This window comes from Notothenia coriiceps, unplaced genomic scaffold (genome assembly GCF_000735185.1).
Source record: "Notothenia coriiceps isolate Sejong01 unplaced genomic scaffold, NC01 NC01_scaffold00031603, whole genome shotgun sequence".
Taxonomy (NCBI): Eukaryota; Metazoa; Chordata; class Actinopteri; order Perciformes; family Nototheniidae; genus Notothenia; species Notothenia coriiceps.
The window spans coordinates 208,868-235,014 of record NW_011364304.1 but is presented as its reverse complement, the minus strand read 5'-3'; the positions used below and the strand labels follow the sequence as shown (position 1 = coordinate 235,014).

At 44.8% G+C, this 26,147-nt stretch overlaps 1 protein-coding gene across 1 annotated transcript; it reads right to left on the bottom strand.

Moving 5' to 3' along the window:
- Positions 1-38: 38 nt before the first annotated feature.
- glis2b (GLIS family zinc finger 2b) lies at positions 39-26,123 on the bottom strand. The gene is made up of 7 exons (XM_010788117.1): positions 25,232-26,123; positions 7,780-7,981; positions 7,400-7,530; positions 5,970-6,125; positions 5,744-5,877; positions 5,544-5,662; positions 39-4,916 (listed from the first exon to the last, which is right to left on the bottom strand). The coding sequence occupies exons 2-7, from the start codon at positions 7,955-7,957 to the stop codon at positions 4,192-4,194; spliced, it is 1,443 nt and encodes a 480-aa protein (XP_010786419.1). The 5' UTR covers positions 7,958-7,981; positions 25,232-26,123; the 3' UTR covers positions 39-4,191.
- Positions 26,124-26,147: the final 24 nt, after the last annotated feature.

Below are 26,147 nucleotides of genomic sequence, written 5' to 3'. Positions count from 1 at the left end.
TTGTATATTTGGAACAGAAATGAATACACAACTTGTATCAAATACAACTTTATTAAACATTTTCTTTTCATTGACATTATTATCAATATCGTAATAAAATTCCTCTAAAACAGGAGAACACCGCTATGTTGTACCAATTGGAGACTTTTACAACTCTAAAATTCTTCATGTTCAACCACAGAACATGATGCCAGGAAAATATATATTTTCATATAATCATTTTTCATATAGTGTATAACTTCTATATCTTACCTATAATAAAAAGGCACTTGGAAAAATTAAAATACTGACATATCTCACAAATGTGCAAAAAACATAACTTGGAACAGGCCTTGCGTGGCCTTAGTCTTATCATTAACCCTTTGTGCAACTCTGTGGCACTTCAGTCAATGGCACCCCTTTACAATGACACTGAATCAGCTAGCTAACGCAAATTGTGTGCCCTGGATTTCCCTTCCACTCTTGATAGCAGTAAGTGAGGGTTACTTTAACATCTCCAGGGGTGAGTACCACTTTTATACCATGAACAAAAAAATACATCAAATTCAGACATAGTGACAACTGTGGATGATTTTTACAATTATTCTTGGTTTCCAAAAGAATAATGAATTACGCTGTACACTGAGAAAGGATGTGACAACATCCCCGTCTTTACAAATGAGGGGAACAAAAGTGCAGTTCATACAGACTGAGCTCAAAGGGTTAATGGATCATACAGCTTATTTGATATTGAAAAAAATGTGGACCCTGAAAGGATCCGTGTCAAATTATTCAGCTTTCTGCCGCCTCTTTCTCTCTGTCCCCGGCTTCGACCTGCAGAGGAGAGACAGACAGGGAGGAGGAGAGCCGCCGCATCTGTGGGTTTCACTGTTGCCACGGAAACCATGTCTAGCCTACTTAACACCTGTTTCTGATGACATCACATGCCAGGATTGTCCACTCGCAACGAGAGATTCACTTCAGTGCCCAGCCTGAAGCCAGAGAGTGTGTGTGTGTGTGTGAGAAATAGAGATAGAGTGGAGGGGCTGTCTGTGATAAAGATGACTAAGAATTACTGAGGCAGAAACATAGGTATGTTTGTGAATCCGCGCAGGCCTTTGGGAGGGTCAACACTGAGCTTGTCCTCAGATAGCGAGGGGTTATATTTGTTTTTGTTTACTGTGAATGCAGCTTGTTAGTCTGCCTGTTTTCCTCATCTCTGCTAAAATGCTTTGTGGCCGGGAGGTGGGGGAGTTGAGCGTTTGGGTTTTAATCTATAAGAAAAGAAAAAATCCAGAGGGCAGAAAGAGTTCAGTGGCCTAGTTTTCTACGGGCTGGTATGCCTGTGAGTCTCTGCCACATTGGGCACAGCACAGCCAGTGACTTCAGAGCTGAGAGGGCCGTTTGCTTGCTAGGTGGCCAGATGGAGGGCGGCTGCACAGCAAAGTATCCTCTGCCTCTTTTCCTCCGCTGGCACTCAGTCCCTTCCCTCATCTCTCGCTTTCCCTTGTCCATTCATTCAGCCAATCCTGTCTCTCTTTGCTCTCACGCTTTCCCAGCACTGCCCGCCATTTCGCAGTTGGATGTTAATTCTCTATGGTTTCCTTTTATCTAACAGTGGAAAATTAAAAGTCAGAACAAAGGAAGCATGGTTATCTAATTCAGCCCAGCAGATAATGTTGTTAGGACACTTCATACAGACATATAATTGGTCCCTACACCCTATCTAAGTAATCCCCTGTACTTTAATGTGATTGTCATGGAGGAATGTGATATTATTTGGTCTACTAGATATATATTTTTTATATTTTACCCCTAGAGCAGTGGTTTCCAACCTTTTTGGCTTGTGGTTCCTTAAATGACTCCTAATAATGGCCTCAGTTTGGATATATATGGTTGTGAGTTATTTTCTCTATTTCACATTTTGTGTCATCTTCCCTGAATAGCTAGCCATGATTAGTATTTCACAGGAAACAAGACGAACAGTTACTAAAAGTACTAAAGCCATGCCAGCAGATAGCTCTGTGCAGCCGTATGCCTCGAGCCATTAATACTATAATCGCCAATGTAACACGCTAACAATGACAATGTGCAAGGAATACTGTCCAGAACTGCATGGCAATCCATCCAATACTTGTTGAGATTTTTCGTTCTGGGCCGTAGAGTTGGATTGTCCCTCCAAAGAGCAACATTGCTAGCATAGTTAAAAAGCAAAGATGACCTCTTCCTTATATCAATGTGGTCATCATCTGATCCAGATTGATCCTAAATCCCTCCGGATTGGTAACCACTGCTCTAGAAGAAATCCCTAACCTCTCCTCATGTCCTCTCCTCCACCCTTCAAAAACACTTGGCAGCAGAAAGCTGAGCGCAGAGCAGCTGTCACACAACACAAGAAGCAAGTTCAACATCAGAAAAAAATGTCTCGTCGGAACATAACCAAACAAAAAGTGTAGAATGACAACAATGTAAAACGGCAATTACTTGTAGGAATGGGCGATCGAAAAGTAAAACCACCAACATAAGCAGTGATGGAGACGGGGAAGGAGAGAGGAGGGTGTGACAGTCTCTTGAGGGAATGTTCCTTGTGTTGTGATGATCCTCTCCTGCTCCCCTACCTCCACCCTGTGGATTCCACATCCTACATGCATAAACACTGAGGATCAAAAGCCTGGAAAGACTCCACAGCAGAATTGACCCTTGCAGACAAATTGAAAAAGAGCAAACTAGCTTTTAAAGAACAATGAATTGGCAGTAACATTTCATAAACAGGTAAGGAATATTGTGTGTGGTAAGTGCGTGTTGACTGCTTAATCGAACTGTGAGAAAAGTTTTTCCCAAACATCTAATTAGTCTTCTTTTTATGCCGCTTTGGGCAGAGTATATGAGGCAGTTTGCAATACAATAGTGTGGCTTCCTAGTCAGTCAAGCTGCATGTGGCATTGAGTGCATCACACCCCCTTCCCTGGCACAATACGTAAAATCCCTTTCCCCCTCTCCAGGTATTTTTGGCACGGCATCGGACTTGTTGAACTTCTGACAAAACGTCAACCAACAAGTTGGGCTTTTAAATTGGCAACCACCTGTTTTTCACAGCTGGTTTTAGGTCGAGTCACTTTTAAGCAAAACAAGACACTAGTGTTTATCACCACACTGGCCCTTTCATACACAATCTGGCCGTGTTGATTCAATTACGGGAAAGCAGCTGGACAATCCAGAAGTAAAAACAGGAATAGCTCTGTAAATGGAAAGCGGGATGTTGTGTATCGTGTCCTACCAGAAGGAGGAGCCAGACACAGCAGTGCCTTGAATTTCACTTGGTCATTGTCAGGTGATGCAACACCATTTCTCTGTGTTGAGTCCTCTGTGGCTCTATGTCGTAGAAGCCCCTAGTCGGTACACCTGGACTAGGCTGGTCCATGTTGGTCACCCTCCCCAAACTGGGGATAGATTGTCATTAGTGCTCTCTCCCAGTATATGTTACACTGGAGGAGCTGAAAGCTTAGCAGCAGATTTGAGGTTTCAATACTATTACCAGGTGACACTATTAAGTGCTGTCTTTAATTGAGCTGAAACTGCAAATCCAAGACTGTTTGAGTTCACTTGCTTTGGTTTGGCAAGCCTGTCTCAATCATATTAATCACAGCAAGCCTGTGAAAAATAGGTCAATACTTAAAAATCAACTGTGAAGAATCGTCCTAAGTGCACGTTTGTCTAACTGTGAGTGCGTCATTCAGTTTTATGGTGTATCCATCTCACTGCTAGACTGGAGGCACACTGTCGATCAAGTACAGCCATATAAATACATATGAATGAATCAGGACCTTTTTAAGAACACAGAGCACTAAGACTGTCACGTTCAGGAAATAGGAATGCAGAAAGTATAAAATAAAAAATAAGAGGGCAAAGAGGAGCCCATTGTCAGGCCTTGTGATAGAAATACAGAGCCATACGGTTCTTGGGCCCCGAGTTTATTTTCCCATCAAAACAAGAGGCTTGCGTTGTATACTTATTTATGAGGTGCAGTGTTATGTTCTGCTGATTGAGGATGTGATGAGTATCTCTATAGCTTTCTCCTCTTCCAACCTCACTGAAATGCATTGGATATGATTGTGCAAGCCAACCTCTGTCACCTTTGACCGCCTGTACCCTCACTGTGGCGTTCACCCTCCCATCCCACCCCCCTGAGCTCTTCTGGAATGTGCGTGTGTATCAGTTGACCACAGCTGGCTTCAGCACCACGGTGCCTGGGGGGATGACCACCCAGGACAGAGGATCATGGGATCCCGTGGAGAGGTTGAGGACCCCACCAGTCATCTCGTTCTCAGCCTCCGCCCCCCGTCCCCTCTTGGCCTGTTGGCTCAGGGCCCTTCGCTCAGACGAGGCCCCCAGCATTGGCATCATAGACAAGCCCAGGGACGAAGAGGAGAACGCTGTGGAGAGCAGATGAGATTTGCTGAGGCCCAGATGGGAGCCGTTGAACAGAATGGAGGTGCCTGGAGAGGAGCCGGGGCAGCCCAGTGCGCTGAGGTCCAGGGGCCGAGAACTGAGGGAGGACATGGCTAGCCCCCCCCCCAGACCCTGCAGAGCATGGCCTCCCAGGAAAGCAGCCGCTGCCCCTGGGATGATAATGTGGGCTGCACTCACAAAAGACAGCTCGGAATCCCTCCGCCCTTCGCCAGAAAGCACTCCACTTTGACTCCCCCTCAGCAGGGAGCCCACCCCACCTGGGGAGCCCTGGTCCTGGGCTACATAATGACCATGGGCCTTGATGTGCTTGCGGAGTGAGCTGGGGTCTGTGTAGCGCTTCAGGCAGCCCACCATCTTGCAGTAGTAGGGCTTGTCCACATAGTGTGTGCGTGTGTGCTTGAAGCGGTCGCTGGAGTTGGAGTAGCGCTTGTTGCAACCCTCATAAGGACAGATGTAGGGTTTTTCACCTGTAGGGGGGGGGGGGGGGGATATTCAGATGTTGAGAATTCATAAATCATTCTTTCACTTTTACTCTACAAAATATCTGTGGCAAAAGATAACTTTTTCCTTTGATTTATCATTATAAAGTGAATGTTATTGCACAATATAATGACTATAGAATATTCACAACATCTGCCTTTTAGAAAGGTTCCCCAGTAAACTGTGGAAACTCTACCTGCATGGCAAAAGAGCCCAGGTGAGTAGGAAGCGAAGAACGTGAAGAGGTAGAATGAGAAAAAAGTTATTTATACTGATCTAGATCAGTTAGTAAAAAACCTGCTTCTTAGAAATATTGCTTCTCTATCAAAGCACTGAAATGTGGTTTTCTAGTTCAAATTTGGTTTCTTTAAGTTTCTTGCTTCCTTTTGCTTCTTGCGGACAGAAAACATGATATGTAAATTACTCCACTGTGAAGTTTGTAAACAAATGCAGTGATGATGGTAGCTTTGAAGCAAAACAGAAAGCAAAACAAATACAGTATGTCATTAAGATAGTGGCATCAAAAGAATACCACTAGGACTTATCTGTTGCCGCTTTAGGAAAACATTGATTTTGGCTTTGACTTATTGTGTGTGTGCAGCTCTACCACTGACCTGTGTGTGACCGGTTGTGTATCTTGAGGTTCTCCAGGCGGGAGAAGCTCTTGTTGCAGGTGGGACAGCGATGGGGCTTCTCATTAGTGTGTGTGCGGATGTGGATGAGCATCTTGTACCTGCAGCAACACCAAAATAAGTGTCTTGAAATATTGAAATCTCCACTGATAATAAATGACCCAAGTGTCTGATTTCCTCACCGTGCATTGAAACCCCTCCCTTTGCGAGCACAGCCCTCCCAGTGGCAGCAGTACCCAGAATCCTTCTCGGGCTTGACATGGAAGTCGTTTACATGGTCAACCAGGTCTTGCAGGGAGTCAAAGAGCAGATGGCACTAGAGAAGTAAAAACATTTCAATGGAATTGTTATGATGAAGGGATATCGGGCTGACCATGAATGGGTTTTCTTCTTCTTTCTCGATCTTACCTTCTTCCAGTGGCAGGCCAGTTGTTCATCTGCCGAGAGGTCAGGAGACGCTCTCTTGTCGTTTGTCTGGCTGATAAACATGGAGGACGGCAGGTGAAGTCCCCCCCCAGCTCCAATCGGCATGAAAAACTGAAAGGCCTGTGACATGTGAGAATTCTAGTAAACAAACAGAAAAAGAGCAACGCGAGTTTAGCTTTAGTTCAAAAACTAAAATGGGTCATATTTGAGCTCTAGAATACAACCTCACGATGCTCACAATCAGAACTCTAACGGTAAACATCTCCTGTTTAGTCGGCTGTGTGAGCTCTGATGCGGACTGTCTACATTGCATCTCATCTCTTCACTCAAATGTTCACTCTGGTAGTCACCCGCTGCGTTTTAAAAGACCCCCCTTCAACCCTGAGCGCTGCAGGAGAGCAGCTAAATTCACTGAGCCTCTGCTGGGGCTCCAAACGCTAATGCACCCACCACACACACACACACACACACGCACACGCACACACTGAGTAATTAGGCTCAAGAAAACAGAGTCTTAAAAAGGGACATTTTGAATACAGGACACATGAGTCCAAGAGTAGGGGAAGCACAGAGAGAATAAGGGTGCAAATGGATCACAATCCTGTGCTTGTCTAATCGTATCTTATCGTCAGCTATGTCAGAAATGCCTATGTGACAAATTTCATAAAATGAGGCAAATTCCCTGCTCTGAGCTCTGCCTCTGCATGCAAAACTATGTGCGCTGCTTTGTGAGATGCTGTAGGGGGAGAGAACATGTGAGTATGAGTCTGTGCAGCTGTTCATCTATAAGAAGCCTGTATGAGAGAGTAAGGAGGGACGGAAAGCATCCTATAATGTCCCCTGGAGATAAGTAAAGCATGAGGTTGTTTAACAGTGGGGTAGGGGGGCTTTCTAGGACTCAGGGGGACGTGGGTCGGCTGAATGGTCCCAGCCAGCTCATCTCAATTCAATTGGGAGGGAATTGAATTAGGTGGCGTGAGGTCTGCATGGCTGTACCTTCTCTTAAATTGGATTATAAACACACACACACACTAACATGTCATGCCAGTGGGGCCATTGAGTTGAGGTACTTGTTGGGGACACAAGAGGTGTTTGATAAGAGCTTCTTCTCCCTTCTCTCTCACATGCACACACACATGCACACTCATTGCCACACAGGCCTCCCACCCCTTGCATAGCTGTATTCCCTTATTGAGAGAGTGTGACACAACCCAATGTTGTTCCTGACTTGCTGACCCCAACAGGCTGAGTCACTCTCTGCTGTAGACAGGGAAGTGTTAGCCGTTCACTACTGCATTGAAAGACGATGTTTATTATTTCAGAGGTCAGCAAAGACCAGGGAAACAATGGACCTAGTGGAGGGCAGAATTAAAGCTGGTCTGTGTGTGTTTGTCTTTAAGTTTCAGACTCACCCCTGAGGGGAAGTAGTTGCCGTTGGTCATTTCTGGAGAGCTGGGGGTGTGGCGGCAGGAGGGCGACATGCTCAGGTCCACAGCAGGGGGGGTGGGGGTGTCTGTCCGATCATGAGGGACCACCTGCACACCTGAAAAATAAACACACACCTGTTAAGATAACCTTTCACCTCGGGGATCTGGTACGGGGACTCTTTGCAGCATGCATCCGCTTTGGCTGTTAGATGAATTGTACATTTGTGTACAGATATTCATAGTCCTCAGAGGATGAATCTGAGTTACTTCAGTGATCCTGTGACTTTCCCATAAACATGAGGTTGACATTTCGGGTTTTTTTTTTCACAATTTAGTGTGTTATGCGTTGTTGAGTTGTTACCGACCTGAGTGTGGAGATCCTGGTGAAGCAGGCTCTATGACTGCGGTTCCATCATCTGCCATGCGGAGCTGACGAGCTCTCTTGGGGTGCAGCAGAGAGTGGGGTGGTGAACGGGCCCCTCTGTCCCGCCCATTTATCCGCCGTGGGAGCTTCAGGTCCAGGGGCTCGTCCAGGGACAGCATGACCACAACCCGCTGACCTCCCACCTGCACAAACAGTCACACAGACGGGCAGCGTTAGGCCGAGTGGGGCCAATGAGGGACAGCTTGGTTTTCATATAGCCACACATACAATGAAATGCTGCATTCCGATGTGAAACAGTGACAGTCAGATCCCCCCACCTGCAATATTTCCCACGTGAATGTTGTTGAAAGCATCTCACATTCCACAATCCCGCAGGGTAAGACATTCTCTCCAACAATGGTAAACTGACCACAATCGTAAACTGAAACACTGAGTGAGCCCAAGAAAAATAAACACACACACATTGACATCCGAGAGACCCCCTCCTCTTCTTCCATGCTGACCTTTACTCGCGCACTCTTCCTGAGGAATTTCTACAATCCAATCCAGATGGTCACCCTCACCGCCAGCCCTGCTTAACCCCACCCTTTGGCCAGTCACCGGCCCTTGCACCCTGTCACATTGCCCCCACTCAAGCCCCCACAGTGTGCACCTTAAGACCCCATGGACCTTTGAGACCCACCGGCAGCCCCCCCGGGGCTACGAGGCCAGCTGGACCTCCTCCCTCCTCTAAACACACTGACCTCTGGACCCAGCCTGAGGGATGTGGGCAGGACGCTCCATCTAGCTGTCATGTTGAGGTGAAGCTGTGTTCTTCCTCTCTCTGCAACTAGACTGAACCAGCATCCCCGTGTTGGACCATGCAAGGAATTTAGCAAACTTCTACTCAATCAAACACGTAGATGAACCCTATTAGTCAGGGCGGTTGAGGAGAGCTTAAAAAATGTGTCGAGCTCATAATAATAATACTTTTTTTTAATATATATATAATCGTCACTGTTGATAATTGGTTAAACATTTAAGTAGTCATTCATGAACACGTAGTATGGATTGGACTGTCAAAACAACACCATTACTATTTTATTTATTATACTATTTTAACCATTATCTGACATTTCTGAGATCAGTAATGACATAATAATCTAGAAAATGATTGGCAGATTAACTAATAAAGAAAAAAATTGTTGGTTGCAGCAAGTCAATTGAAATCATATTTGAAGGAAATCATATTTGAAGCAACAGAAACAATAACAAATGGTTAATAATATACAGAAAAAGCTCTTGAAGAAATACAATTCTTTGAAAGACAGAGATTCCAGATCCTTTCAACTTAAACAAATGCTGACTGTTCCCTAATCCAGCATGTGCTGCTTAACACATACAGGCGGTGCTATACAGTTCTGCTGGTTTAATGACGAGCTTTCCACAACAATGTGTTAGGGTTCACTGCCCCTTCTCACCAGGCTCACACACACACACACACACACACACACACACACACACACACACACACCACCACACACACACAGGCAACACACCGCTGGGGCGCGGACCGTCGGCGGGCACACACACACGAGGGGCCGGGCCGCACAGTTGCAGGGTGGTCCTATATTTCCCGTTCAAATTCATGTAGAAGAGATCCTGTGTGTCGCATGAAGTGTAGACACACACATACGTTCATAGACTTCCAGAAGCGATTTCAAAAGTGTTTCTCCTGGTTGGAACATGTTGTGTTTGCTTTGTTTCTGTGCGAGAACTAAAGCTCAAGGCTTTAGTTATAACAGGTTAGTATCGACACACACTCACAGAAGCCACGGTTGGAGGTAGTGAATGGTGGGCTTTGAGAGCGACTGGCCAGAGGCCACATGAGAAGCTCTTGTGTCTGGGAGGCACGGAGAAGAGAGGTCACAAGGTTCACCAGCCCAACGAGGGACAGCCACAAGCTCACACACACACACACACGCACATACATGCACATACATGCACATACATCCAGAGGGGGTGTAAAGACTCATTCAGCCATAGATAAGAGGATGATGATACACACACGTACGGATGCAAACAGAAGAACATACTGTATGAACATTCACACAGAGGAGCATTATGCCATTATCAGTGAGATCTTTCTGTATACTGTATATACAGTACTCGTTCATGGTTCTCACATGCATATAGATAAACATATTATCGTTTTTTATCTTAATATAGACTGCACTTGCAAGCACATGATACCCGGTCCATCTTGATCGTGTCTTCAGGTTCAACAATTGAAATTGCTCTAAGTAGGGATATAAGTACAGAAAGGAGCATCGATTCAAGAGAAGGCAACAGGCTCTGCATGGGGGCCTCTTTTACAAAATGACAAGACCTGGTATTAGGTTATAAAGAGAGAGACATTTTTTTATTATTTATTGAGAATTGACTTATTGTTTATATAATTTGACATTTAACTGTTACAGTAAGGACCAGATGCACCCCTGTCTAATAATGTCTCCATCATCCTACTTTTACAAAATGTATCCATCATAACTCTGGCGCATGCTAAATGGATTGTTTCCATCAGTTAAACCCAGGTCAGTTGTGTAATGATAAAGGAATATTGTTGGTAGTTGCTCTAATGATCATTTTGACCATAGAAGTTTTTTTGTGTGGGCAAATTCTGCCATTAGCTATGAAAATAAACATGTGAGGCTCTGTCAAAGCGGATATGAACCTCATTTAGTACAAGCTGCGGTTAATACCACATTTCTGTTTCTCTCTCTGGATTGGGTGGGTGTGACTAATTTACTGTAACTCCTACCACAAAGCCTGCCAAGACTTTTGGCTTTATTGTTTGGCTAAAGTAGCAGAAAATCGTCTGTCATCCACTTTAATCGAGCAAAAGCCCTTACCCTGAGGCACGGACCGAGAGTCAGCTTAACCTTTCTATAAATCCTATCAGCTGCGGAGACAAACAGAAAGCTGGCTTCCATCAGTGATATAATCCTAACTATAAAATACAATAAAAAAACCGATATGGAAATGTTGGAACCATACAACTAGGATGTAAATTACTCTGGCACCTCAAATCATGTGATCGCACAGCTCTCACTGTGAAGCGCTACAGGGGTCTACACACACTAAAGCCCTTCTCAGGCAGCTGCTTCGCATGCAAACCATTACTTAACCTCCATAATGGACTGTATAGACAATTTATTAAAAATGTGAACATAATGAAAATCAGTGTTGGTATGATTCAGAAGGAGAAATGACAATGCTGCCATGCTGTTAAATCCTTTTTCCTTTTAATTCATGTGTGTCATGAGTGCTTCAGTATTCAATATTTCCATAATTTTACTAAATGAGCTTACATAATATTTCTACTAACTGCTCACTTTAACCTATTAAAAATGAAAAGATTCAATTAATCCATTAGCCTATTGACAGAAAAGGTATCAGGAACTGTTTTTCTATGTAAAACCGTTTCAAGTAAAAATGCCTTTTTTTTTGTTATAGGACAATAAACTAAGTATTTTTGGGATTTGGACACACCTTAAGACAATTGGTTCATTAAGAAAGTCATAAGTCATAAGATATCTACATTACCCGCAGGCCATACCGCACTTATGTTCTCCCAGTGAAGTCGGGCCAGTGCAGCTTCTGGTGAATCAGTCCCTACTGCCGTACCCCCCACCCCCCTTCCTAATTTTTTAGTGGAGAAAATGTAGACTGGCTGGGAAGTGACTCACAGCATGTGGATCTTGGACTCTAGTTACGTGAGCCACAGTCACTGACGCTGGGGTTTGTGGGAAATATGAGACAAAGAGAAAGGGCAACCAAGAGAAAGAATGATACAGTGAAGGCAGGAGTATGGCGTTAGCGTGATATGTGAGTGTGTGTGTAAAGCTCAGTGGCGGATGGCTGTGAAGTTTGTGAAAGGGGTGTTGGCTGGCCCCCATGCAGACTTCCTTGCTCAGCCGTGGGGTCGACAGTCTCTCTGAAAGGCGGCATTGTCCCTTCTCTGGGCCCTCTCTCTCTCTCTCACAGAGTAAACACGGGCTACAGCAGAGCGAGGGGAGAGAAGGGATGACCAAAGGGGCCACAGCGAGGATATACAAGGGTGAGGATGAAGGGAGGAGGAAGTGGTGGAGGAAAAGGAGTCCTGAAAGAGAGGTTTGTGTGTGTCCTCTTTAGCAACCTCTGTCACCTATTCCCCTGCATAACCCCTTCCCACCCGACCCCCACGTCCACCCATTGCATAAGGAAACCGCCCTTTGAAGAGGTGTGTGTGTTCGGGGGGTGAGCATGGGTCGAGGTTGAAGGGTGTGGGAGTTAGCCAATGGGTGAGTTAGCACGTTGGGGCATCAGGTCATAGGACGGCTATGTGTTTCAACACCTCAACGCTCCCAGGCTAGGCTCACATGGATCAGAGCTGACCTTTCACCCCTGCTGCGACCGATTGATCTTTAGCCTGATCTGATCTGAACATATCGGCTCAGTCTGCTCCATCTGATGGTGCAGCATCGAGAGCCAACAAAAAGCATCAGAGAGCATAACCAGTATAAGATGATTATGTTACAGGGTATAAAATCATATTGTGTAATATTTTATTTCCTATAAAGGGTTTAAGAGAGTAGTGTGTGTGTGTGTGTGTGTGTGTGTTGTGTGTGTGTGTGTGTGTGTGTGTGTGTGTGTGTGTGTGTGTGTGCACAATTTGTGTGACCCCCCTCTGAGATTGGCTGTAACTTAATCTGCCTCCCGCTGTGGCCCTGGGAGGTGGTCTGTAGGAGGTAAGCCATCTCTCCCTGAGGCTCTTTGCTTTCTTTTCATTTTCACACACACACACACACACACACACACACACACACACACACACACACACACACACACACAGAACGCAAAGAGAGAGGTGAACCTGCTGGGAGCGTCTAACCACTTGTGTTACCGATGTAATTGTACGTGTGAAGGGCTTTAACATGTTTTTATAAAACCCTTAATGACCATCCTACAGTTCAACTTAACTTGCAGAAAGTACCAGTTCCTGCATATCTTGCTGTAATTCAACTCAATAACCTCTTCAGGCTCTGGATATGTTGAAAATTAGTGAGTATACTGTGACAATCTATCCTGTATGTCTACTTGGCATGGCCAGTTTGGTTCTGATCAAATCAAGATGCTTGACTCTGCTGAATATCACACGTGTTGGTTTTGTAAGTCGTTGATAAGATAGCGGTGAGAGAGCAGTTAACGTGGTGCTCAGTGATTTTCTAATTTGAAGCCTTTAAGGTGACCCGTTTAGTTAAGCCTTTGTTTGAAGCCTCTTACTCTTATTAGGTTTGTCCGATGGGTTTGCTCCGTGCTATCTACATTTATGTGTTGCTATGTGTGTGTTAGTTATAGGATTTGATTCACTTCCGTGGGTGACTAGCAGTGGCTGCATAGCAGGTGCTTTTTAGTCCCATTGGTTTTTGTGATTAAAAACCTCTCAACAATAATTGTCTAAAGACTAGGGTTGACTAGTTAGTTTTGGTCTCGTCCTTAATAGCCGGTGTTTCGACTTTATGGCTGTTGTGTCTGTAATCATATATGTTCGACCATTCTGTAATAGAGTCTCTCTTTTCTGGACCGTAAGCTTGACAGTACCGACACCTATCGATCACCAAACTAATAATTTTAAGACCAAGTTATGAAACTGAGATAACAGCATAAGATGCACACAAAACAAAGAATACTTTTACCTTAAGAGTTATTACAGAGTTACTAAAACCTTATGATACTGGTGAGGAATTGCAGACCAATCATTATCTTTACTCGTGTTTCTGGGGCAGAAACTTGATTGAATTAATCCATTTTAAAAGGTGACCAAATATGAATAAACTAAAAGTAGACATCTCTGTTTAGTAAATGTGCTCCCTTGGTTTAGTAATTTTGTGGTTAAGCAGTGATGTGTAAAGACCTGTGCTTGTAGAATAGCTCATGTCTAGACCTGCTGGTTTTCCATCCACCAGGTGTGGAGGAAAGGGTCAAAGGTTACTGATTGCGGCATGGGTGTGGTGTGAACTCTGACCCCTGACTTTTGGGTTTTACATCTTTAACTGGGGCTAAGGAGAAAGGTTTACATTAACAATACTTATTACCTAACATTTACAGACTCATCAAATTCAGGCAATATTAGTCACAGAAAAGTTCACACGGCTAAGGTGAGACAGGTTAATATCCAGTTATTAGTATGTTTGTGACTGATTTCGAGACTCAAGAAAACAGGCCCACACCGGGTCACTCCTTCACTCCCTCTTCTGTCATTGCTGATGTTTTTTGACGTAAGTGCCATGAGTGACCCCACCTCCGCTGACACACACACATTTGAGCCACAGCCCTCGCAAACGCCCTCCACCCTCCAACCCTGATGGATAACTCAACACGTAAACATACACAGCTGAGAGATGTCTTTTTTCTTGCCTCTGTCCTCCTTAGCCAGCCGCCTCCTCAGACAGGAAACCTCAGTTTCCACTCCTCCTCCTCTGGGCCTCTCATTCCCTCTTTTTCTCTCTCGCTATATTCTTTACTTTTGTTTTTCTCTCAAGTTCACCGCTCTGTTTCCTCTTTCAGTTTGTCATTCTCTCCCAATTCTCATCTCCTTTTTATCTCACCTAACACTCCTAGCTGTCTTTAATGGTATTTTCGTTGCCTGATTATTTCCTCTTTTTCCACCATTTCTTCAAGATAAACAAATGTTAAAGCGACTGTCAATCCAAACGTGACCCTGTTCTCCTTACTCCTGTTGCAACAAGAGCACACAGGATCGTACAACTGATTATGTAATGGCAGCATGCATGGAGCCACTGCTGGGGAAGGGCTATTGAAGAAAAAGGAAATATTTTGAGCACACGTCAACGTCTGCTGTACAGAGACTGAATGACACATGTGTTCATGCTTAAACTCAGAGAGAAAAATAAGCAAAAGATTGTTCTTTTGGGGTTTTAAGAGGAGAATAGGAATATATCCAATTACAGAGTGTAAGCACACAAAACCAAGTTATAACGATGTGAAGGAGAAGATGAAGGGAAATATCAGAGACAATACAAGAGACTGGAGAAAGGGATGGAAGGAAGGAAAGAAAAAAGTAAGGGATAGACGGATTGAAGGAGGGAGAGAAAGCAACAGGAAGCTTCTCAGCGAGCTACCGATGGCCTGCAGCCAGAGCGTTCAGACACTGAGGAATTCCAGGCAGAGGGCAGGCAGGGAGGGAAGGTGCCAGGAGGGGGGGAGGGAGGGAGGGAGGCAGCGAGCGAGGAGGGCGGGACGCACTTGCGGTTTGTTGTCAAAGGAGACTGCTACATGAGAAAGGCAGAGCACGCGCTTAGCACAACATATCTTTGTGGTTGAACACTAACCCTTTTGTTAGGATGCAAACTTTGGTATGAACAGCCTGACATTAGATTGACAAACTTTCGGTTAAGAATAGCGGGACATCTAGGTACACAGTAAAAGGTATCTTTGTGTACTGTACTGGATTATGATGATTCTAAAAAATCTAAATACTAAGACATTTCAGCATACCACCTCTATGGCATGTTTCAATATAAGAGTTGTCAAGCCATAGCTCGAGCTGAAACACCTGGTGTATGAATTGATCAGTTGATAGATGAATTTAAATGAATCTGATACAGACCATTTTTACAATTTTCATATGTGATAGATAATTGGGGCAAGACACTTCTCCCCAAATTGCTCCTGTGGGGATTGTCCACAGTATTGAGTATGTAAATCGCTTTGGATAAAAGCATCTAACAAATGACATGTAATGTAATGTAATAATTGATTTAAATGACAAAACAATCATTAAATCAATATGAGAATAATTGCTGGCCTCTATTTATGAATTATTTGTTAGTATTGTGGTATTAAGATCTTACAGATATATAGATCTACATTCATACTTGCTTTTTACCCAGACAAGATGCAGATTTTGTGAAGAAACACTGCAAAAATAAAAGCTACTGACAGCTTCGTTGATTTTGGTCTGAGGTTTAATATTAATGGCTGTGTGGGCTGAATATAACATTAGCTGGATAGTGTGAGTGGGTGCATCTTAACTGCATCCAGGGAGGCCTTTCAACAGGACAGCAATTTCACTTAGTCCACCATATTGTAAGATTAGGCCGTGCATGATCTATAAACAGCCATCTGACTGAGATTTCACATTGTGTCAGTAAGCCTTGTGACCTGCTCAACCCGGGATTATCACACAACACAGTGACCTGACTTGACTCAGAGTGGGATGGATCGAAAGGATGACTGATGAATTTCAAGAGAAGCATGCATTATCAGATAAATATAATAATGCTTGCCTTTATCCAATTTGAGTTTTGAGACTAAAAGATCTAGATTGCCATCCTTTAATTCATTTGAGTATTTCAAAATTAGAACATAGATTTAGCAATTAAAGCAGAAAAAACGACTATTTTGCTAGAACACATTTAAAAAGAGGCAGGTATAAGGGGAAAGAGTAGCTGCACATTGGCACGAGACTAGGAAACTTCCCCGTAGCCGCAGTCCATTTATTAGATTCCCTAGTAGCTGCTATATGACATTAACAGTATGTGATTGAGGGGTCACGTGTAGCAACATGTGTTTCAATTCATGGTAAGTTTTCTTCTGCCTACTCCCTTTAAAAATCAGATCCATACGTTTTTAATCAACTAAAACAATTTAAATCTATACTGTAGCATCAGGACAGCAATCAGTGATAAACAGATAATCCTCCAGTGGACGATGACTCAGAGTTTGAGCATTAAACCAGCACAACACTAATGCTTAAGGAACTTCGCACAACGGTATACTGTAGGCTTTGAAAACTGGTGACTAATCTTACAATAACGTGGGGCATTTCACAACATAGCAGTCTCATAGCGCAGCAAAGGGCGGCGGGGAACCAATGAACCCAGCAGGAGGCCTACCACCATCCGTGAGAGGAGAAGAGGAAGGAAGAGGAGAAGAGGAGAGAAGTATGTGTGGAAGGAGACCTCCCACTAACTCTGCTGGGCCTCTCTACCTCCTGCAGTCCACTGAATGCATTCCCTACAAATCTCACTCCTCCTCTCTCATCTTCCTGTCCCTTACTTCCAAGTAAACAAAAACTTGCATGATCTGCCCCAGCCCAATTCCCTGTCGATTTCCTCCTCACTTCCTCAGGCTATGTCCCCATCGTCCTTTCCTTGCTAGCTCCTCTTCTTCTCCTTTATCAACCTCTCTCTCGCTCTACTTTTCTCCCCCCATTTTCAGTTCATTCCTGTGGCTTCTCCCCACAGGCAGTGATGCAATCCTCCGACTCCTGCGCGCAATCACAGGGTCTGGAGTCGGCTCGCTAGCCAAAGCAGGGGCGTCACCACAACACGCTCAGTAGGAAAGCAACAGGAGAGGAAAGAAAAGAGGTTGGGGGGGGGGAGAAGAAAAGAAGAAATGAAGCCAATGAGAGAAAGAGGAAAAACTGTCTGAGGCTAGTGGTGGGTAATGTAGGGAAAAAGCACAGCGATAAAAGTTAACAGCTCTGTTTAACAGTTGGTGCATATCCAAAACTTAACTTGGGGTAAACATGTTATTTTGAGTCCTTTGTTTTATTGAAGGTACCGAAGGAACTTTTGAATGGATTTGTTCTGGAAGATTGTAAAGCACAACAGCTCATTCCGCCTTAGATCAGCCCACTAACCAGCTGTGTCTGCTGGATAGGGTCTGTTTGGGAAGTGACGGTTCTCTGCTACTCCCACACCAAATGCTGTCATTCCAGCTGACTCAGACCAACATTAGCATTATTCTAACACCTAAACTGGCAGTATGAGATTCAAATAATATGTATTTGGAATTTGACCTTTATCACTTGAGATCTATACTTTTATCACACAACATATTTCCTTGCTGGGGCAATGCAAGACCGTATGTATTACCTCTCTGAGTTATAATGGATATGCAGTGATATGCTCAGCCTTGTAGAGATGCAGGCATGCAAAGACTGATCTTATCAAACAAAGCGCACTTAATCATGAATGGAGAGTGAGGTTATTGCATTTTAAAGGGCCAAGATTAAAGCTGAAACCTTGCTATGCTTTTGTGAAGAGATCTATGCATACACACCACTCACTCACTCCCACACAAACACATGCGTTAGTCCCTGGTTTCCAGGCTTTGTAGAGGCAGACCTCCCCTAAAGGCAGCAGAAATGAGCACAAGGTCAGGTAAGGAATGCAAAGTTCTGGCACCTGCCTAAATCTTTAAAATACCAGGTTCCCTCAGCACACACACAAACAACAGGCCACTCCCTGAATCCCAGAGCAGGGTTTAAGCCTTTCAAGAAAGGGCTTCAGCCCTAAAAACAAAACACACAGGTGTGCATCCCCAAACTTGATGATGTAGAAAAGTATATCACTTAATAACAACCACAGCTTCAAGCTCACTTCAAAACACAACAGAGTACAAAGCAGCTGCGGTTGAACTCAACGGGAGATGTCTGTTATATTCCCTCACTGGTGAAAACCCAACCCCAGTTCTAAGCCATGAGTAGGAGGGAGCGGGAAGAGGTCCAAAAATCTTTCTTTCTTTCTTTCTATACCCTTCTCTCCCACACAGTTAACAGCACGCTAAGGGCAGATTAATAGGGAGGACATTGTATGGAAACTTTCGTACAATAACACCGGGGTATATTTCAGCACCAGTTGCTTGACAATGTGCATGGTCTATCCTCTCAGTGACAATCTCAAGCCAAGGATCAGCTAAAGAGGTATGGAGGCATTCAGTATTTGCACACATAAACACATATGCAGCCCCTTTTTTACAGCCATACACACACACACACACACACACACACACACACACACACACACACACACACACACACACACACACACACACACACACACACACTAGTGAACAGCATGTTGGCTGTGTTGTGGAGTTCAGACCAGTTCAGAGCGCTGTGGTACCGCTCCAGCTTTGGGAGGGGTGCGCCTGTCTCACAGTCATTTCCTGGACGTGAATATTATGGCACCACACGCATGAGAAACAAACCCCTTTTGCCTGTACACAATGACCCCAGCCACTTAAATTTGCTTGCAACTCAATAAGCCAACAGCACATAGTGAACTCCCTGGGAAGCAAGTCTTCTCATTCAATGGCCATGGTAATATGATCCCAACAACAGCTTTATGCAACGCGGCCCTCCGGCAGGCTTGGGGCAACATGGGGTGGGGTGCTGGTTGCGCTCTCTATCGCTGTGTGGTGTTGCTGAGCCAATCTGACACGTCTACGGTGTCGTAACTTTGCTACTTCTTTGTCCCAGACTTTCTGGACGGCCACTCCCTGTCCTTGGAGAGGGCTGGGGGACACCTGTGCACCAGCCCCGCTGCACAGGAGAAAGCCAAGAAGGGGTAGGGGTGGTGATGGGGGAGCATGCAGAGCCAGATGTGCTTCGGACTGGGAGTTTCTTTGTTGGTGTGTGTTTGTTAGCATGTGAGTTTATATATGTGTGCATTAGAGTGTTTATGTACAAAGAGAAGGGACAGGGCAGGGGCTCAGATTCCAAAACCAAAGCATATTGAAAGGGGAAGAAAACAGGAAGAGGTAGGAATACAAAACAGAGGAGAGCAATTAACAGACAAAGTGACGTGATGTGTGTTTGCATGTGTGTGTGTTGGGGAAACGCACACTGTAGCGTGAGCTCCTGCTTCTTTAAATTTGGGCGCGCCCCCCATACTGTCTGCTATACCTTCATCACAGCCTTTCTGCCTCCCTCGCCAGTGATCTCACGGATATATGTACACACAAGGCTTGTGTTGTCTTTTCCTTGTGAGGCTGTGCCAACTTAACTGTGTTCTCCCTCCTCACATGGAGCGCCTGCTTTCTCTGAGTAACTCTCCGCGCTGTGTCCCTTCCCACCAAGGCTGGCATTAAGACAAGGTCAATATGACAGTCTTTTCTCTATTCTCCCTTTATCTCCCTCCCTTTCCGTTTCTCTCTGTACGTCTGTGTTCTAGCTCAACTAAGTGACAGGCTCCACCCTACAGCTTTTATCTTCTGCGGCTCCATCCAAGAGGGAGAAACAGGAAAAAAGAGAGCAGAGAGACAGATGCAAAGGGACAGATGGAGGGCGAGTGAGATGGCGACAGACAGAATTGAGCATAATGCTGTAAAATGGAGTAGCATTAAACTCTTGATTTAGATTTGTTGGCATGTGCGCGATCTGTTGGAAACAAAGATTTGGATCTCATTCCTCTTTTGATTTGGCGAAACACACAGCAAGGGCTAATAAATGTGCCGTGGACGAATGCATTCATTTAGTATATCGGCAGCATTGGAAAGAATGAGCCTAAGAGAGGATCTCAATTAGTGTTGAAGGTCAGGGCGATACTCGTGCTCTTACACACTCTTCTTCTGTCCCGAATCAATGCTGACATTTAGAATCAATTAAGGAATAGCCCTGCTCACCATGACTAACGGCACCATTTATTGAGACCTGAGCAAACAAGGAGCATGGGCATTTAGAAGAAATCGGTTGAGTAAAAAAAGAAATACAGGATGTGTTAAGACAGCGATTATTCAAGATGGCCACTGATAGTGAATTATTAACTATTAACAACCAAATAAAAGGGGGTTTTTCGCTAAAGTATCTAAGGTTAGAATAAGTATTATTTTCACTAAATCTTACTTTCAAACATTTCCAAATAATATAAGGCTCCCCTCATAAGAACAAAAACAGCCACGGTACATATGAATTAAATTAGTGCTGGCAACATCTCCACACCAAGGTAAACACTTACAGGCCAAACTTTTTTTTCTCTCCCTCCTTTATTGCATGTATAAGATGGAGAATGTCTTATATAATTGCAAGCGTCACTTATGAAGCTGGGGGCTCATGGAAAGTGGGAGACGATAATGCGAGGGAGGGACCAAGGAAAAGAGGGAGCAGAAGCAAAGTTACAAGCAAGGAGGAGATGGAGTCCCAGGGAGTCGTGGATGGAGGGAGGAGGGGGGGGTGAAGGGGGCAAAGTCTGGAAGCTAGCTGACAGGACTAGATATGCCCAGACAGGGAGCCGGGCCCAGACTTGACAGCCTCATTGGAGTCTCAGAAATGCCTCACCCCTCATCCCCTTCTTTCAAAAACACCATCAATCCCGTCTCTCCCTGCCCAGCATGTTGTTCCTCACCCGTCTTACAGGCAGAGCCCCTCTTGTCCGGCTCCTCCCTTTCTTTTTCTCTTCAAACAAGCAAACACACACACATACCTCAGTCAAACTGAACTGCTGTTTGAGGGTAAACTGGAGAATTCAGGGTGTTGGCCAAGCAAGTAAATAATAATACAAACCAGCTGTGTCTCCACTTAAACTGCATTGCTGTGAGCATATTACTGTACAACTCAGCTTCTTGAACTCAGCTCCCAGATATCAAAAAGCTCCGGCTGGATATAGGTTTAATATCAACCAGAAGTTAAACTTCAGGTATATTGGTAGAAACCCAAAATGGTCTTTGTAAAAATAGTTTTTTCCTCTGTTCCCTCCAACCCTTAGCAGCTCCTTTAGATTGCTGTTATTCTTAGGAGTCCTGGCGTTACTCCTTTATTCTTTCTTTTACTTTTCCTCATCAAATGTGTCTTGCCCCAGACATGGTCTGCGTTTTGTCTGAAAGGTTCTACAAGCTGAAATTCTCTCACGATAGAAACACTGAGCAGGGAGCGCAGAAGGAGCATTAAGGAGAATGAGAAGAGGTAGGGCGGGGTAACTGGAGTGAGGCACTGAGTTGTCTGTGTTTATTTTGGAAATGCAGGTCTGCAGACTTGCAACAGAGGAACTGACCCCTACACTTCCCTGTGGCAGATCCGAGCAGAAAGAGCAAGAGTCTGTGCTCTTTTGGGATGTCCCACACAGGTGATTTTGAAAAGGATAGACCAAATTGTGCCAGAAGGGGCATTTAAACCCACCCTGGGGACCCAGGAATGGCCTGCTCCAGGAGGAAACAGTGAGGCCGAGAGGTGATTAGTGGTTACAGTTTAACTGGAGAAAAATGCATGCTCCGTGAGCCCAGCCAGCCAGGGAGCAAAGCGGTATGCGCTGGTCTCCTTCAGTTTGCAAGTTAGTGTGAGTCAAGCTCTGTATCCGCTGTGTCTATTCTTAATGTATGGGTCCTCCAGTCTGGCTGTCACCCCATATAGACACATCACACTGCAGCACTGCAAAGAATGAGTGTGTCACCTCCACTGCTGCACACATGGCAATGATTAGCGATAAGATATTGTGGAAAAATTGACAGAACTGGACTGTAATTATATGAGAGCCAAGAGAGCAATTCCCTGTCATTTACCAGTTTAACTTGAGTTCAGCTATTGATTCAGCTTCGTTTTAACTTAGATTTTAAAGAGTCCAATTGAGGATTTCATCCTTGTGGCACATATCAAATCCATTGGTATACTGTACAGTCGATATCAGTTAACTACAATATTTTCAAAAACTCCAAATGATTTACAAAGTAAAGGGGTCAATAATAATCTCAGTAACTTGAAGGGCATTTGAAGAGTGTAGACCTCCGCCAAGGGGGTCTACACTCCCTTGTTTTTTGAGTTGGTATGTTTTTCTGTAAATATATGTGTACATAGGGTTATACACTTTATTTAAATATGACAATATAACAATGGAGATCGTAGACCGCATGCCCTCTGTAGTTCATTTCACTGAAGCTTCATCTGGCTACATCAAGCATCTCCTCTGACATTCTCAGCCTAAACAAAGGTCAAGAACTGGGACTTGCAAGTATATTATATATGACACTAGTCACGTTTCATCTGTTCAGCACACTTATGGATGAATAACACCATTGTCTTATTAGAAATCTGATTGCTAACACATTTTCATTACCAAAGAGAGGACATTTGTGTCATGGCGATCTCAAATAAAGTGCCGCTTATCCCTGTGAAGATAAATGTAAGCGTGCATCAGGTGCCTTGTTCTCCCTGCATGCCGCCTGATTCACTGCCCACTATAATCCTCCCTTCCCTGCTGCTGAGTTGCCTTTCAGCTTGACCATAATCCCCAGCAGCTATGAAACCCCACTGTGATATCAATTCAAACACTCCCACTGGCTCTCCCACTGTAGTTTGTACCACTTATATTCCACCCAATTATTGGTAGCAGTCCTCGGCCACATCAGAGTTTTTTTACTTCAGTCGCAAACATATTTTAGTGGCCTCACAACAGGTTGACAACACTGTGAAAAAACAAAAATGTTCGGATGACAGTTACTTTGTGGTGCCTTACTCACAATGAAAGAACCAACTGAACTTGTTTCTTTTTACATTAAATGTGGTACCCTTGTATTAGCCTGGTTTAAGGCAATAAGTACAAGTGCATTGTGGGTTCCCACCATCCCTCTACCACATGCCTCGTGGTTGTTCTCTGACGCAGGAATATGTCATTAGGGTCCACCTTTTCCACCATAAAGCAGCTGCCTAACCCCCACAGTTTGGGACCTCAGGGCTATGATGTCACACACTCGTGATGTGGGACGGAATCTTAAAGCACAGGCAAATTGGTGAAGTGACAACCACACCTCTCATTTGATTTTAGAGACAGGCATGGTGGAAAGCCTTTGAATGGTTTATCTTCAAGCATTGTAATTGCAAAGGTCGAAGCAAATTGGTGTCAAACTCTGACCAAAACTCAGTGCAAGCTGTTGCACGCAGCAGCTGTCCAAGTATCTACATCTGGCCAAGCATGCAGTCAGGACAAGAAAATGTACAGCAAAAAAAGTCTGCATACACAAACACATGCACACATCCTGAGAGTGTGGAATGCCACCACAGGGATGCACAGCTGGACCCCAGCGGATATCTGGCTTCATGGTGGTGCTGAGAGCCTTTTTCTCTGCAGTGACTAAGTGCTGTGTAAGAGAAGTCTTGCTTGAACAACCAGTGTGCCGGCCCGTTAGTGATGGATGCCTCTCCGTCTGGCCCCAGTTTTTCTGTCAGATTGATGTTAGGCTGACCTGCAGCTGAACTGATCATCAGCTGATTGGATAAACAATGCATTGAGCAGGCTCTGGACATGAAGAGCACCTGTGGTCACAGTTCAGTGGGGGGTTGTGGATTAAATAGCAGCAGGATCTGGAAGAGGGAAATCAAAGTCCTTCCTCTGCATAAAGCCTGTGCGGCCTCCCTCGCTGCTCCTCTTCCCCACATACTTGGAGAGAGGTCCAGTGGGCCCATAGCCAGACCTCCTCCAGTCTCATATATCTGTGTGACAGTTTCTCTCATGCAGCTCCACGTCATATGGTTCATACAATCCTTTACAGTCACCTTGGAAATAAACAGCCATCATACTCTGATCCAAAATATAACTGCAGCCCCCTGAGTGTGCCTCGATCTGCATTGTGGCCTAATGCTTTATAATGATCAGGCCTTATTCCACTCCAGCAAAGGGCTTGTTAGGTCTGCCTTGGCAGGGCCCGGCTCTCTGCCCTGACATCTTCCGGAACAATGGGCCCATGGGAGGCAGCCAATGGGGAGAAGGTCCATCCCAAACTCAGTCCCAGTGTGAACACAATTAGGCTTAGGGACAGTGGAATTGCTTAATTGGAGGAAAATAGCTCTTTATCTAGGCCTCTGTGCCTGTGCTCATTCTTGCCCCCTGCACTACATGCTTGGCCTCAACTAACTAACAAAAATGTTAAGATTGCAAATTAAAATGTTTACTAGTTTCAGCCATAACACCAACAAGTGGTTATTGAGCATAAAGACAACTCATGGTAAACTGTGGTCATTTAGAAATGCATACAAATAAAAATCTAAGCACACTTTGTCATGTACAACGTGGTGAAATGAAATACTAATATGTAATCTTTTGTGGATAATATGAAGACATCTGATATTTAGCCCCTGATGTGGGGGTCACAGTTGTATTTACCAATACTGCACTGTTTTTAAGTGAATGTCAGCAGTGTGTAGACGTTGAACTCTTTATCAGATGTTGTGACAGAACATCACAGAGCTCAGTGGAAGCCTGCATCTTGCACAACAGCTGGCTGGGCTGTGATGAACGCCCTTATAGGACAGGATTTGTGATTCTCTGAAAATGTCTCAGGGTTGAGAAAAGGGGATGCTAGTTCAAGAGGGGATGCAGACACGCCAAAGAGTGTTCGGTACCTTGTGGAAGTAGGTAGGCTACTGACAGTTAAGTGCTAACAAACGCAGGTAAAGGCACGTCCGCCGACGGCCTTGAATATGACAGTGTAGGGAGTCCAGGCTGCAGGATATGGGCGCACCGCTGGAGAGTCTCTGAAAATAGGTCACTACCCTGTTTGAACTCGTGCAATTTTTCACATTGTAGCTGCGCACTCAGAGCAACGTGGACACACATGACAAAAGAAACGACATAAAGGACGGACATGCATTATAGGGTACGCTCCTCCTTGCTTACCTTACAGTGAAAATACCGTGGAAATGCCCGAGATATCTCCGACTTGGCCCCCCTCTTCCCGGTGCAAACTTCGCACGCAAAGTCCTATGGCTCAAGCAGCGTCGGTGTCAAATGACTCCTCGTCAATGTGTCGCTTTTTCCTTCGGTAAACACGAAATTATAGAGCTGATACGTCTTGAAAAAATATGTCTAGGTGTCTGTAGAGGCGGTCCGTTCCAAGACCATTGTCAGGTTAGATTTTTAAGCATGGGGGAAAATATACATAAGCTCAAACGCAGCGTATGTGACAGCTGGTTGTTCAAATACAGACTAATATATGGAATGACAGTCTTGTCTGTTGCCGTGGAATGATCTATTCTTCATGTTATCAAGCCACTGGAAACCCGTCAAAAAGTGTAAACACCCAAATCCGTAACCTTAAGTGTTCCCGCTGAGGAAAAAAAATGAAGCCACTGGTTGTGTTGTGAATCAAAAACGGATAGAGGATTTCTTCTTAAATTCAAAGCGCATCGCTTGATGGCAACGCTGGTCAAGTGGGGGGTTCCTGTGGATGGACGTGGTCCTCCTGGCGGGGTGGGAGGGCAGATCAGACCAGAGGGATGGCACGAAGTGGTGGGTAGGGTAGGGCGGGTTGGCGACGGGGTATGGGGTAAAGGGGGAGGATCGTCTCCTTCTTCGGTGCTTTTCCAGATGTCGAGGTGGGGCTATAATGTGTCTGTCCTTTCCTCAGAGTTATCCTCGCGTCTCTTCTGCTTTTTATTTTTATTTTAATTGTCTCTAAGCACTCCAGGAGACGCTGAGTGTTGGTGGTAGTCTCCCCCAAGACCGTCTGAAGCGCACAGCCATCCGCCCGGAGCCCAGCCAGCCCGTCAGGACCAGCCCAGAGTCTGCCAGCTCAGCGCATGCTTACTGCTCC

What these genes read in the sequence shown, in the direction of transcription:
- glis2b (XM_010788117.1), bottom strand. Translation starts at nt 7,957, where the DNA reads ATGCTGTCCCTGGACGAGCCCCTGGACCTGAAGCTCCCACGGCGGATA. An exon ending in GCAACTACTTCCCCTCAGGG is followed by an intron (nt 6,126 to 7,399) that starts GTGAGTCTGAAA and finishes TTTGTTTACTAG; the next exon opens with AATTCTCACATGTCACAGGC. An exon ending in GGGAGGGGTTTCAATGCACG is followed by an intron (nt 5,663 to 5,743) that starts GTGAGGAAATCA and finishes GTGTTGCTGCAG; the next exon opens with GTACAAGATGCTCATCCACA.